At 35.4% G+C, this 14,908-nt stretch overlaps 1 protein-coding gene across 4 annotated transcripts in view; it reads left to right on the forward strand.

Annotated features, from left to right (window-relative positions):
* Positions 1–14,908, forward strand: part of LOC106460391 (bifunctional heparan sulfate N-deacetylase/N-sulfotransferase-like) — a 78,615-nt gene that overhangs the window by 6,900 nt on the left and 56,807 nt on the right. For all 4 annotated transcript variants that reach the window (XM_022387108.1, XM_013920081.2, XM_022387109.1 and 1 more), the window contains exon 2: positions 848–1,345. In XM_022387108.1, coding sequence (XP_022242816.1) covers positions 1,188–1,345 — 158 coding nt within the window. In that variant the 5' untranslated portion in view covers positions 848–1,187. The remainder of the gene's footprint in view (positions 1–847; positions 1,346–14,908) is intronic.

The following is a 14,908-nucleotide window of genomic DNA, read 5'->3' on the forward strand; positions in this document are numbered from 1 at the left end:
CACATCCGAACCTATATATTTCTTCACGCTCGTTAAACATAACCCTTCATTCTCCTAAAGAAGAATAGTCAATATTCGAATGCGCTCGAGTTTTGGGTCTCGTTTTGAAAATATTACAACTTTTGTAGGTGATCCTGTGTGCTAACTACTTAAACAGAATGTTATGACACTAAAGTAACAAAAAATTACCATATTTATAAAATATTAGCTTTTTCTTTGTTTCATTGGAGAATAAAGGTGTATTAGTGTGAAAGCAGACCACTAATCTTTTCCACTAACACAATATGCAAAATTTATTTAATGTGAAATATTCTACATAAATGATTGCTTGTAGCTAGTTTGAAAGAAATTTCAATTTATTAAATTATTTATAAATTTTATATTTTGTTTATGTCAAGATATTCCATTGTTTGAACATGTAAAACATTTCCACAGACATGAAAAGATATTTTGCTTATTGAATACAGATAAGAAATGGTACTTTGACCAAATGTTTTTAAGTTTAAGCATTTCATAAATAAAAAGATTGCAAACAAAAAAAAAATTATATACAACTACAAAATTCATAAAATCATAGTATTTGATTTGCTATTTTAAGATAACTTCATTTTTCTTACATGTACAAATGTTGGTATAAATGCTTTTAAATAAAGGTATTCTTAAATATATTTTGTATATTTTACTTTGCTATTACAGTATTTGTGAATTAGTAAAATATAAATTAGAGTTTTTAGTGACATACTCTGAATTATCCTATAGACCAGGTATTTAACATTTTTATATTACAGAGGCTGTATTTAGTTAATTTTTGTAATTTTTAATAATTTTGTTTTGTGTGATCTTGTAGGTGTTTTACTGAGACTGCCCAAGCCTGGTGAAAGACTAAGGAGCTGGTTTTCAAAGGGACATTTGTAATGGATACCAGTGAGATAAGCAACAAGTGTTCACTGAAGAAAGATATTCTGTTATCTATTGGCATAAACAAAACCTGATAACATGTCACAGTCACATTTAATTATGTATACTGTTAGAGGGACTAGTCTGTTTTTCTGTGGTGTGTAATGCTGCAGGTAACATATAACATGGGCTAAAAAAAAAGTGCACAACTTGTGAGAATTAAAGGAGAGAAAATATTAACTTTTTACCATAAATGCACAGATTGTTTGATAAAAGACAGAAAATATAGTATGGTGGCAGAGCCAACAATAACAAAGAAGACTCTGTTGGGGGTCTGTTGTAGTGTAACCCAACCTGCAATTAGAAGGTGTCTTATGGCAGCTGTTATGTTTTGTGTGATATCCCTTCTGGTTTTCTCCTACTACATTTCTAACAGTGAATTACATAGGTAGGTGTTTTAGTGTTATCAGTATATAGTTGATTTGTATAGTCAATGGACCTACTTATATTTCTCTTTGTTGTAGTGTAAGAGTTGTGATATGTGTGTCTTGTATGTAAGTGTAAATTTATTGTCTGTGAAATAATATTTCTTATGTATTTTTTGTTATGATTTACTATACTTATACTTTTTTTTTAAATAATAAGTTACTGTTGTATAGTCAGGAAAATGTAATCTGTATTACAGTATTAACACTCCTGCAAATGTTTCACCATTAAAAGTCCATTTACACCTACACATTTTTTTTTAAATTTCAGAACTTTAGAAATACATTACTTCATACCTAAACCTCTTAGAGCTTAAGATCTAACAATTTGTTTTTAATTCCTGTTCCACATGAAAAAAAATTCATCAAGTAGGCAAGCCAGAAAACATGACAATGGAAATATTACAAACTATATTCATAATTTATTATAGCCATATTGAATTTTACATGAACATGTAGTTATTTCATGATTAATTAATTTTCTGTTATTTTATTAATGTAAAATCCAGTTAACCACTGTTATTTTTTTTCTTGTGGCTAGGTACATCACCTCACTATTACAGTGTTTCTTCTTGATTAATTACTTACTTGTTATTTTATTAGTGTAAAATACAATTACACAGTGTTGCATTTCTTCTTGTGGCTAGCTTCACTATTACAGTATTTCATCTGTCTGAAAAGAAGCAGATTACACCAATCCCAGGTTTTCTCAAAATACATTATATTTATATAATTTAAGGACAATATGGGACCTGCTGGCCCATCTAGACTGTCCCATCCACTAAACTAAACTTTAAAATGAAAATAAAACACTCTAAGCCAGCCCTTAATATTCATATATTGTTCAAACTTTCTCTTAAGCTCCTTTAAAGTAACTGCATTCACCACATCTGAAGGCAACCCATCTAAAAGCCAACCATCCTGATAGAAAAATATTGCTGTCTTATTTGAAGGTGACTCCTACCCTTCCAGAATTTATATTTGAGTCTCCTAGTCCTATTATTTTCACTTTTAATTACAAAAAAAAGATGATGCATCAACACTATCAATTCCCTTAACAATCTTAAACACCTCACTATTACACCTCACTGTTAACCTGTCCTTGTATGGCAACCTTTTCATTCCAGTTACCATTCTGGTAGCCCTTTTCTGATCTCTTTCAGACAATTCAGTGTCCTTTCTAAGATGAACCCAAGACCAAACACAATACTCCAAATGTGACTTAACTAATGACCCATACAATGAAATTATAACCTCTTTTAGACTTGTGTTCAATATTCCTGTAGATACAACCAAAAATCCTATTTGCTTTGCCATTAGCAACAGCACATTGCTTGGATGGCTTAAGAGGCTGATCAACAAAACACAAATATCTTTTTCTTTCATAGCACTGTTAAGTTTATTTCCAGCAAAATTATACTTATAATTCAAATTATGAAATCCTACATACATTACATTGAATTTATTATAATTAAAATCCATCTACCATTTATTTTCTCAACTCATCAAATAATCCAAATCCTTTTGTAAAGCAGCAACATCCTCCTCAAATTCAGCAACATCCTAAACTTTAATATTGCAGTAAATGTAAATAATTAACACTTCTCCGGGTTTCACCAATGCAAATTCTACCCCTCATCTTCAAACTGCTGGGGTGGTAGGCCTTAGGTAGTTCTTCAGTGATTATGTACAGCACAATACGGTGGAAAGTAGGGTGGTGATGGCACTATTTGTGTAGCAAGTTCACCCCTCCAATAGCTAATGTGTACTCCTCCTGCAGCAGTACAAGTTTGCTCTCCTCATCTCTGTTTATCCAGTTGAGTCAAAGTCAGACATACACACACACACACCATAAGTCCTGATAGCACCTTACCTACACTACACTTCTTGGCTTTCCAACCATTCCTGTGGGTGTTTGGTTGGTCATGCAAAAATTTCACTCGTCTCTTGGGGCTCTTTTTCTTTCACTCTCTTTCCTTCGGGTGAAGATTATATCCTGGTCAATATGAGATGTTGTTTCCCATGTGTATGCCCCTGTGAAGCTCCTGCCATCAAGTGTCACATTCCATGGGATCTCCTTTGAGGCACTTTCTGAAGGGAACTGCTTAGGTTTAATGTTTGCACTGGCCCCTCCACCATTTCATTGTGGCTTTCTAGCTATTCTGTGTGAGAAGGTGAGGTATTGTCTCAGAAGTTAACATTTTCCTTACCTGAAAATGTATTTCTGATAAATACTCAACTCTTCCCACCCATCCTCCCCACTTGTAGTGCACTTTTTGCCTCATCTAAGAATGAAGTTATTTTGAGTGCAAGTGCTTTGGGGGGAGCTTCTGCACAAGGAGGTTGTAGCCCTCCCATTGATGGAGGGCTATTGTTGCATGATGATGTCATCATGCACCAGAACAGTTCATATTAAATGTACTTTTAGATAAGAATTAGCTCAAGGCTGGTGGCATGCAAATCTCATAGGCAGATATGTGAGGTTTCAAGCTAGCTATTTGATATGTAGATATGATTATCTATCAGAAATACATGTTTAGGTAAGAAAAACGTCAACTTCACAATCTACATGCCTGACATTAATCCCATATAGTTATGTCCTCATTAACAACTGAAATTTTATCTCACTGTAGTTTCTCATTAACTTCATCAGTTTCATTTGTTGATATATAACAGATTCCAACTAAAAGCCTTCACTTATGACAACTAACAGAAGCCAAAATAGATTTAACCTCATTGCTATTAGCTCTGATATCCTCTTCTTGAATAAAATGTAACTTACATTTTATATATAAAGCCACTTCTTCCCCTTCTTTTTTAGTACTCTGTCTCTATTAAATAGTTTCTAATCCTGTATTTCAAGGAATTTCTTGTCATTAAAATTTTGTACCTTTAACCAGATTTCAGTTATTCCTGTTATCTCACATTTTCCATTTTGAATAGTACTCTAAAGCCACCCATTTTATTTCCTATATTTCTGGCATTACAATAATAAGTTTAGCCTGGAATTTAAACTACTTCTTTACTTTGTTCTTATGCTATAACTTTTCTCTCTATTTTGTTTTTCTTAATTTTTCTGGTCCTCACCACTGTCTAGTCATAGTTTAAAGCTGTCCTTGCAAACAAACCAGCCCCCACCTTATTTACATGTAAATCATCCATCCTAAAAAAGCTCCCTTTTCCTGTTGAACTGATCTCTCAAATTCAACCTGCTCATCCTTACATTTTAACCTAACCCTAGCATTCAGCCATAGAGGCCTGCTTGTAATTTCTTCTCTACAATTAAGTCTCAGAATTATGTTATTATAGCCATTTTCTTTAAATGTCTTTATCAGTTCCTTGTACTTATCAATTAGATCCTTTGACCTACCCTTCTAAATTTCATTAGCCCCAAAGTACTGAAACTTTTAATTGTTAATGTGATGTATATATATATACACACACACACACACACACACACACATTTATATTGTTAAATAGTTTATTTCCATGCAGTCACTATGTAATACATATTTTGTAAAATAATCAGTCAGTATCAGTGTTTGGCTCTTCTATTAGATAACTTGCTGTGAAATGTCACTATTAGATACTAGAAATGTTTCATAGCAAACTCTGTGATGTGTAATAACAACATTTGTATAGTTCGTATTAATGAAGTCTAGTTTAAAACTGAGCACTATGAAATTAATATTATACATGCAATTATTAAATGCCCCTGTTGGATTTCTTTACTGGTATTTCTGTATTAATTTCTTTATAAAGAAAATTGTATTCTGAAACTTGCTCCCCTCCCTTCACACTATAGCTTTATCCTGACAAAAGTTACTCTTCTCTTCCCATCTAAGCATTGGTATGAATCCTACCTCACTTGCTTCAGCCATTATATCCCATTGTATTGCTCATAGTAAGTTAAATCTTGTGATTCTCTCCACCTACATTATTATTATTATTATCTGGAGTCTAGCATCACCTGGAGCATTGGGGGAGAGCCCCTTTCTGCTGAGGACGTCCAGTTCCTCATACAGAAAGAGATGGAGTCTTACATTAGGTCTGATTTTTTTTTCTCCTTTTGGCTCAAAGGCTGAGCTTACGGGAGTTCAGGGGCAGGCTGATGATAATTTGGATTCTAGGATGGACATCCTGCTTCCTGCACTATTTTTGCAATTAATACATCAAATTTGTAATGTCTTGAACATTTCTTCTGTAGCTTTTGGCTTATCTCCTTCTTTGTTAGGGGAAATTTATTTGAATGGTTATGTGGTCTTTTCACCTTCACCAGTCATTGCTGTGCATATTAGGAGAGTTGCTGATCAATTGAGAGAGGGAGCTGCCATGCCTTGTCCTCCTCATTTATCGGATCAGCATGCCTTAGCTGTCCATCGCTTGGAGAACCCATATTTGTATTCTCAGAGGTTAGATCCTCTTTTTCCTATTTGGGATTCTAGGCTTGATGTCACTGTTCATCTTAATCAAACTCATTTTTCCCAAATCCATCTGTCCCTTACAAGAGTTTTGCATTATTATCTTCTTTGTAACTGTTATGTAAGTCCTATCACAGGTCTCCTGCTCAGTTTTCTGAGGATCTTAGTCCTTTATTGACTTTTCTTTGGTAAGTTTATCGGCTTCTACTCTTTCCTTTGTTTCTTGGTTAGTTTGTTCCTGGTATCTTTTGGAGAGATGCCTTGCTTGAGGGAATTCAACTTCCTTCTTTGGCCCTTAGAAATCTCAGAGAAGTTCCTTTTCTCAGACATTTGACTTTTGCAGGTATTCCAGATTCCATGGAATGTAGGGTGGATGTGGCCTGTCTCCATTATTCTCTTTCCACCCTGGCCTCTTGCCTTTCCTAGTCTTCTACCAGAAGGTTACCTGCATCTTCCATTAGGGTTTTCAGACCTCCTGAATCAGCTCTACATTTTATTGGAACACAAGGGAGATTACCTTATCAGCGGGTATCCTCTGCTCATTTGGACCACAGAGTATGGTGTCAGTAACTATCCTATGGGGGCTCAACTCAGATGGTTCTTGTCAGTATTAGAGACCTTTGTCACAGATCAATGGGTCATTCAAGTTTTTATAAGAGGGTTAGTCCTTCATTTCACATCTCCTCCTCCTTTGTCTCTCATACCAGTTGTCTTTCCACTCCCAAGGATCATCTTACATCCAATCATCAAACAGAAGCCATTCGGAATCTTCTGCACAAAGAGGCCACAGAGAGCATCAGCTTCTCTTTCGAAGGTTTTTATTCCCATCTGTTTGTAGTACCAAAGTAGATGGGCAATTGGCGACTTGTCATCGACCTTTCTGGTCTCAGTAATTTCCTCCAGCTTCCTCTGGTTACAATAAGAGTAGTTTCTTTTTCTTTGGTTGCATTTTTCACCTGGTCTATAGATGACAGAGGTCGATGTTGCCGATGCCTATCTTCATATTCCAGTCGCTGCATCTACACATTGTTCTCACTGTTTTCTTCATGAGAGACAGGTTTTTCAGTTTCACACTTTACCATTTGGCCTTGCATCTGCCCCATATGTCTTTTGCCAGATAGTCAGATCCTTTTCACATCATCTTCACTCACTGGGCATTCACACTCACCATTACATAGACAACTGGCATCTTCTTACTCCTTCCCTCCACTTGGCAGAACTTCTCACTTGAGCTCTTTTATTCGAAGCTATGAGAGCTGATTTTCTCATCAAAACTGAAAAGTCTATTCTTATCAGTCTCTTAGAGCTTTTAGCAGTTCAATGAGCCATGTCTTTAGGTCTTGCATTTTTGTGAGGGAAGGTGGTAATGCTACACTTGAACAATTCCACAGCAGTCTCTTACATTTCCAAGCAAGGGGGCACTCACTCCAGGTCTCTTTGTTTTCAAACAATGGAACTTCTCTTTTGAGCCTACAATCATCAAATTATTCCCCTTGCTTCTTTGTCATACTCCAGGTGTAATGAATTTAGTGGCTGAACAATTATCTTGTCTCAACAAGAGTTCTTTCCAAGGAATGGATACTTCGTTCACAAGTTTTTTTTGTTGGATCTGCTCTCATCTTAGGATGCCTCAAATCAATGCTTTTGCCACACACTGGAACATCTAGCTCCCATCCTTCTTATCTCCTGTACCTCACTCTCTGACTTTGGGCATAGGTGCTCCAGTCAGAATTAGATGGGCCTTCATTCTTCTGTTATCCAAAGTTTTGCACTAATTTGCTCCTCATCCTGTCAAGTTCTTCTGGTGATGTCACATTGGGCGGCTCAGCCTTCAGTATCTTCAGGAGTGCCAACCTCTTCTGTTTCCTCTCTGACCATCTGTCTTACATCAGCCTTGGGAAAGGACATTTTTCATCAAGCGATCACTATTCTCTGAATTCATGCCTGGCTTTTATGTGGTCTTTTGCACGACATCAGGGATTGATCTCTTGGGTTGAAACTTTATTAACATGGTCCATTGATCATTCTCTTTTGGATGTTTATCAATGGAAATGGTTTACTTATCAGTAGTTCAAAAATATTTCGAATGCAAGTTAACAAATACGATGACATAGCCTTTGACCCGTGACCTGTAGCGATTGGGTTAAAACCATTTCCGAGAGACCACTAATGATAAGTAAACCATTTCCATTGATAAACATCCAAAAGAGAATGATCAATGGACCATGTTAATAAAGTTTCAACCCAAGAGATCAATCCGAGAGACCACTGAAATTCATATGAAACTGGATATTTTGTATTTTGACATCACAAACATCTACTTTGAACCAGTGCGGCATTCAGCATACCTTGTGACAAACAAAAATCAATGTTTAGGTGTGTTTATTAATATTTAATTTTAAATTAACAAATCAAATAATGTATAATACTAAAATAAATGTACATAAATTCATAAAATAGTGAACTCAAACTATCGATATTGACAAACTAAAATATAAATTAAGAATGTTTTATCTTTTCTATTTGCTGAGATATCACTCGTGTACTGAATTAAACACAGTGACTCTTCTCACCTCTTTCCATTTTTGGAAATGATCCCTTATATACACTTCTGTATGCGACGTGAATAATCACTCGAAAGCTCAGAATATGCCACTAGTGGCTTTCTCAGCCATTTTCTATTTTACGACGTCATTACGTTCTTTTGATACAAATCTTCATGCTGGTGAGTTTTTAGCGAGTTCAATTTCATATTTTTTAGACCCAAATACAGCTTAGTTACAAAGTTTGATAAATTATAGTAGAATTTTATTGTATTGATACAGAAATTTAAGATTTTTGTTATTTCAAATGTATATATAAAACCGAAAAAATTATTTTGTTTCATATCCTCCAATTTGATAAGGCTTAGCAACCTATGGCAAGCAGTGGAAAAGTATAAAGTTTGTAACTAGAAGAGATAATTGTTTGTTGTACTTCTTTATTTACTGTTTTGTGTTTTAAGAAAAATAAGTTTAAGAACTTATTTGTAAATATTAATAATGTATATACATGTATAATGTATTATAACATTTCAAACATTTGTTTTCAGTAAAACTTTAAATTTTGTCTGTTATTACCTCTACCCTAACTATACGAGGTCTGTCAATTTGACTGACCTCGTAACCACCATAAAAAACATAGGAAATAAATATAAATTATGCTGTTTTGATTCTAGAATGACTACAACTTATAACACAAAACTCAAATGTTTAGTTTAAATAGCTTAAATCTCATATCATTATACTTTTATATATATATTTATTATTTTTTATTATATTGATCTTCCAGTCATGCCTGGCTAACATTACAGAAGTTGCAATGACGCAGCACACATACACTCATGTTACTGTATCCAGGAATACAAAACTGGCCTTTACAAAGTGACCTGTCTTGGTTGTGTTTTAGTGGACTAGTATTTTGTAAAATACAGTCACATTTCAGGGCACAGTGGGACGAGGATTAACCCTTTTGCAACAGGCTCAGCATAAAATACATGATTGTATACACACATCTTAAGTATTTATACTATAACTTTTAATGCAGTAAGTGTATTTATACAAAATTTAGTAAACTTGTTGTAATGATTACAAGTCTCTTGTACAGAAAAAATCCATTTTTTTTTATTGAAGTATTCTTACTAAAGTTTCGTTTGTGAAAATATTAAGTCTGTTTCATTACTTGTCCAAGTGCGAGGTGATTTTCATGTTACGATTGAAAAACTTTTCTTCGTCCCAAATAATATTTGTGTAATCTCCAAAACAAAAGGGTGGACGAGATAAGGCATGGAGAACCACTGTGATATCCCAATTAGGAACCTAGATAGGGCATCGAGGACAAATAACCCAAAAATAGTTCAGAAGAAAAGACACTTTATGTTTACTAGAAAAATGTAAAGTAGCTACAAAGATGCCTTATACAAAGGAACAGACAAACCTTTGTTGAATAACCCTGTCAGAAATTGAAAAACATGTCTAATCACGTATGCAATTTGTCATATGTGTGAAAGGCCATACATAAGGTAAATAATGAGATATAAATCTATTAGGCAAGGTCCACATACCAGCCTGTATAATCTCCTCCAGCAGACAACGTAACTGAGCCCCCAGAGACACAGAGATATGGCAAACTTGAGATGAGACCCAAAGAAGTCTCCGCTGCTCCAAGGTAAGCAATACAAACCAATTGACAAACCCAAACTGTCAAAGTGACAGGGGATAACTCATGTGACATTAGGATCCTAATGGAGAAAAAAAACGATGATGTGTACCCCAAAACTCTACAGTGCATGCAACATAACAACGGAAAGTAAGAACTGGACATAAAAGACGATCCAGATCCGAATAGTTATAAAAATGAGAAAAGGAGGGAAGGTAAATAGGAGAGAAAGTCTTATGCCCTTCTCAAACCACTGAATTTTTGGGTAGATAGGACTTATCAATATACAACAAAACATAAGTGGAATGGTTAAGAGTCCCGTGAACATGAATTGCAAACACACTCGAAAGTCAACGTCTGCCAGCCAATAACAGAATAAACTAAGTCTTGAGAGAAAGGTGGTATAGGGAGCATGATGCCAAAAATTCATTTGCCTTCTCATGCTTACGTCGATTAATATCATATAAAATAACTGATTAATTGAAATTATGAATAACTTTCTGAATATTTCCTTGTAACTATGAAACTATACATGCTATAATTCAATTTATTGAGTATATCTTTGCAAAGTGTGGCAAGCTTTTATTAAACATTACAAGTTTATTGTATATACACACACACACAAACAAACAAATTTAACTTTTAAGTTATTTTTACTAAAAATTTGTACATCAATTTAGGAAGCCTTTACATGAATCAATCTAAGGGAAAGATGATTTCCATGCTAAGACTAAAAATACTTCTTTTCATCTTACAATTTTGATATTTCATAACCTCTAGAACCTCCTAACTGAATATCAAGTCATTTTCCAGTAAATCTTGGTAAATTATCTTCTGTTTTACCTGCCATAACACTAACTGTAACAAAATCATCTGTAGTGAAAGTTAAAAAATATGAAATAGAATCAAAAACGATTTTTATTAAATACTAGAATGACTGCAAATTGTAACAGATTATTAGTTTTTGTACTAAACAGTATCAAGTGCCTAACATTTTCATAAATACTTTCATTTTATTTTATTGTTTTATTGCACTTTGAATCATGTATAATTAGTGTAACAAAGCAATAAATCACATGATGAGAGCTTAGGGTAAACAAGCTATTGTGTTAAGTCAAGTGACAACAGCCCACATGCTTTCCTTGTGGAGAGTTTTTATTTCATTTATATTTATATATATCAAACCTACTAAGTTTCTAATTTTAAAATTTTAGTTACTTTGATAAAAATATATATCACAATGAATAAAAAATATACATAAAAATAAGAAAATTTAGTACTTAGCATTGTACTTAGCAAGTCTGTGTATGGTTTAGTAAACCTGTTTTATATTTATGTTGGTTGTCCAAAAATAATTCTTACTAATCTATAACTAGGTTTCCAGACTCATAATGAATTATTACCTTTTACTGCTAAAACAATACAGACAATCATCAGACTTATGTAGTGTATAATTTGTCTTTCCATTTGCTATAAACATATCCAGTGGCAATGTTAGAGTGATATGTTGTTCGAAGAAAAGTTATTTATGAATAACTTCAATAATTACAGTCCTGAATCTTGTTTTTTAAAGCTTATTTTATGGTTTCCTACTTCATTTGGTTTGTGATTTGTAGTATGATAAAAGATGTTTTTTATGAAACAAGATGAAGTAGGTTCAGGCTTGAACTTTAAAAGTAAAATGCAATTTAATATTATTTATACACAAACAAAGTGAGTAGATAATATACAAAATATTAATTCTAATATTTCTAACAAATTTAAAGTAATGAAAAAGTATAAATTGATTGTTCTGATATGTATTTACACTCTTTCACACAAAGCTATTTCGATCTTCTTTCTGCCCTATAAGATTGCTAAGAAAAATTTTCACACTCAGTGCACTAGTGTATACACCCCACCAATTTTACACCACTATTGAACATGTATATAGCATGTGACTACTTGCCACCAATAATATTGTGCCACCTATATTGGTACAGCTAGCTCTGCTATTCCCTCTTAATCCTCACTTTCTTGAATAGCACTATATTGTTAAGATGTGTGTTTTTTCATGTGTGGCTACCATTTCTGATTGAAATTCTTTTCCACTTAAATTTCTTTTTTTTTCTTGTTATTCAACAGTTTTTTTCAACAGCTTTAAATTTCTGTTTGCATTTAGTTGTTTTTAACCTATTTTTTCCTTTTGTCCTTGTTTTTTGTTCTTGAATTTCAAGTGAACTTAGTATAAATTGGAGGTTCAATGGATCAAATGCTGAAGTTCCTGTTACATCCTACAATACTTCTGGTACAATTTTATCAGCAAAGTAGACACAGGCCTTAATTTGTAGGGAGCTAGATTCATATGTTTGGCATGCAATTTCTTCTCCTTTTCAACCAGATGAAGTTTTGGAGGAAGAATACAATCAAGAAGACAGTTTTAGCTCTTTTTTCTTTTTTTCCAGCACCTTCTTATTTTGCTTAGTCACAATCTACACCTCTTCAAGAGATTTTGCCTTCCACCCATTTTAACAGCTTGTTAATCAGATATGTGGTATTTTGCATGTTTCCCCTATTGCCTATAATGCCTCCCCTTCCTTATTGGGTGAAATTCCTTCTTCATTTTGTTTTTCCCCTTCACCTGACATTAATGTTCATGTTCAAAGATTTTGGGATCAACTTCTGCCGGGTGGTGGTTTGACCCTCACTTGTCGTACTAAGATGCTTTAGGGGTACCATTCCTCTTCAGATCACCCACCAGTGGCACAATGATATGTTTGTGGACTTATAATGCTAGAAAACGAGGTTCAATACCCATGGTGGGTATTGTGTAACTTTGTGCTTAATTACAAACAAATAAACAAATCCTCTTCAGATCCATATTTGGATTCTCAACAACTGGATCCTCTACCTCCACTTTTGTGGTTTGAATCTGGGAGCGACTTTTTACTTTAATCAGGCTCAATTCTCAAGGATTTGCCTTTCTCTCTCCTCCATTTTACATTGCTTGTCTTCTCTCCAGTTAGTGTCAGAGGCTTTTCATCCCTCCCCAGAACTTTTTTCAGATGCGCTCGGGTTCCTCCTGTTGGTCCACTGTGGCTCATTTATCAGCCTCTGCTCTTTCCCATAATACCTGGCTCATGTGCTATTTGGACTTGTTGGTGAGAGATGCATTACTTGTGGGGGTTTCTCCCCCATTCACCCCTGTGGGACCTGCATCGGGCCACCTTCCTATGCAATACCTTATTTGGAGTTCATACTGATTCCTGGGAATCCAGGATTGACGTTGCTAGGTTGCATCCTTTCTTATCGTGTCTGGCCACCCATTTATATCACCATCCCAATTTCTCCCATGAATTGCCTTCACCCATGCCCTTTCCTTCCTCCCAGCACTCCTGGACTCATCCTCATTATTCCTGCACCCAGGCTGACTGACAACAGTGTTATAGGTGATGTTACGGAGGTTTCTGAACCGGTGAGGGCCAGATTGCTCCACTTTTCTGCTGTTTGGTGACATTTAATAACAGATCTGTGGGTTCTATGGGTTCTGTCAAGAGTTCTCTGCCTTCAGCTCCAATCCCCACACCCTTTTCTATTCCCCTATTTTCTTCCCACTCTGACAGATTCTACATCTCTTGGTTATCTTATCAAGGCTGTCCGTGACCTGCTTCGCAAAGAGGCTATTGAACAGGTGTGCCCTATACAACTGGGTTTTTTCCTGTCTCTTCTTGGTCCCAAGAAGATGGGAGATTGGAGACCTATCATCGATCTATCCTGGTTGAAGTCCTTTCTGGAACACCCTAGCTTCACTGTGGAGTCCTATCTCTCATTTCGATGGGTGTTTTCCCCAGGACTTTGGATGACTAAACTCAGTGCAACAGATGCCAATCTTCACATTTCCATTGCTCCCAAATCCTGTTATTATTTTTGTTCATCCATTAGGGTCACCCAGTTCAGGGCTCTGCCTTTTGGACTAACCTCAGCTCCTTGTGTGTTTTGTAAAGTGGTATGAATTTTTGCCTGACTTGTCCACTTGATGGGTCTATGCACTCATTATTACATTGGTGACTGGTTCCTGCTCACTTCTTCCTCTTCACAACTCAGAGACCACACTCTTCTGCTCCTGCAAGAAGTGGCACTGGTGGGATTCCTGATAAAGGTGGAGAAGTTCATCCTTACCACAACTCATTACCTTATTCATTTGGGGGTTTTCTTCATTTGTGGACATCATCGATCAGATATTTAGGCCAATAATGTTACCTGAATCCTTTACCATTCCACTTATGTCATCTTATATCCAGACTGGTCCATTCTTCCTAAGACCTGCACTGACTGTGAAGGCTGTCTGGCTTTCACACCCCATTTCTTATCTTCCATCTACTGTCTGTACTCCCATTCTGATCCAGATTGGCTTCTTTGTTTAGTTTGCTCCTTCATGGCATTATGTGGCATATACCACCTCCTTTTAGGATTCATGTTCCAAACTATTTCTTCCTTGGAATCCATCTGCTTCCCGGGATTTAGCCCCTATCACACTAACTGGTTGGGTTCGTCAACTTGTTAGGCTGGTATATTCTGACTTACCCATGGAAGGTTGCTGCCTCCACAGCTTTTCTTCTCATCAAGTTTGTCATATCACCATGTCTTTGGCTTCTCACTTTCTCTGTCTTTTGGAGGAAAATTTTCAAGCTGGAATGTTGACTATTCCCAATACCTTCATTGCTTATTATCTGCATGATCTGGCTGTACCTTCCTCATGTGGGTATCGTCTCCTTCCCATGGCAATTCTACACATATTCATTTGCCTTTGACTGGGGTAAGTCTTATCACATCATTTCATTTATGTTTTCTTTTAGAGACGCTATTTATTTTGTTTACCACTGCTAATGAGATTCCACTCTGTGGCGGGTGTTGCCTGGTCAGTTATGC

Source organism: Limulus polyphemus, unplaced genomic scaffold (genome assembly GCF_000517525.1).
Source record: "Limulus polyphemus unplaced genomic scaffold, Limulus_polyphemus-2.1.2 Scaffold763, whole genome shotgun sequence".
Lineage (NCBI taxonomy): Eukaryota > Metazoa > Arthropoda > Merostomata > Xiphosura > Limulidae > Limulus > Limulus polyphemus.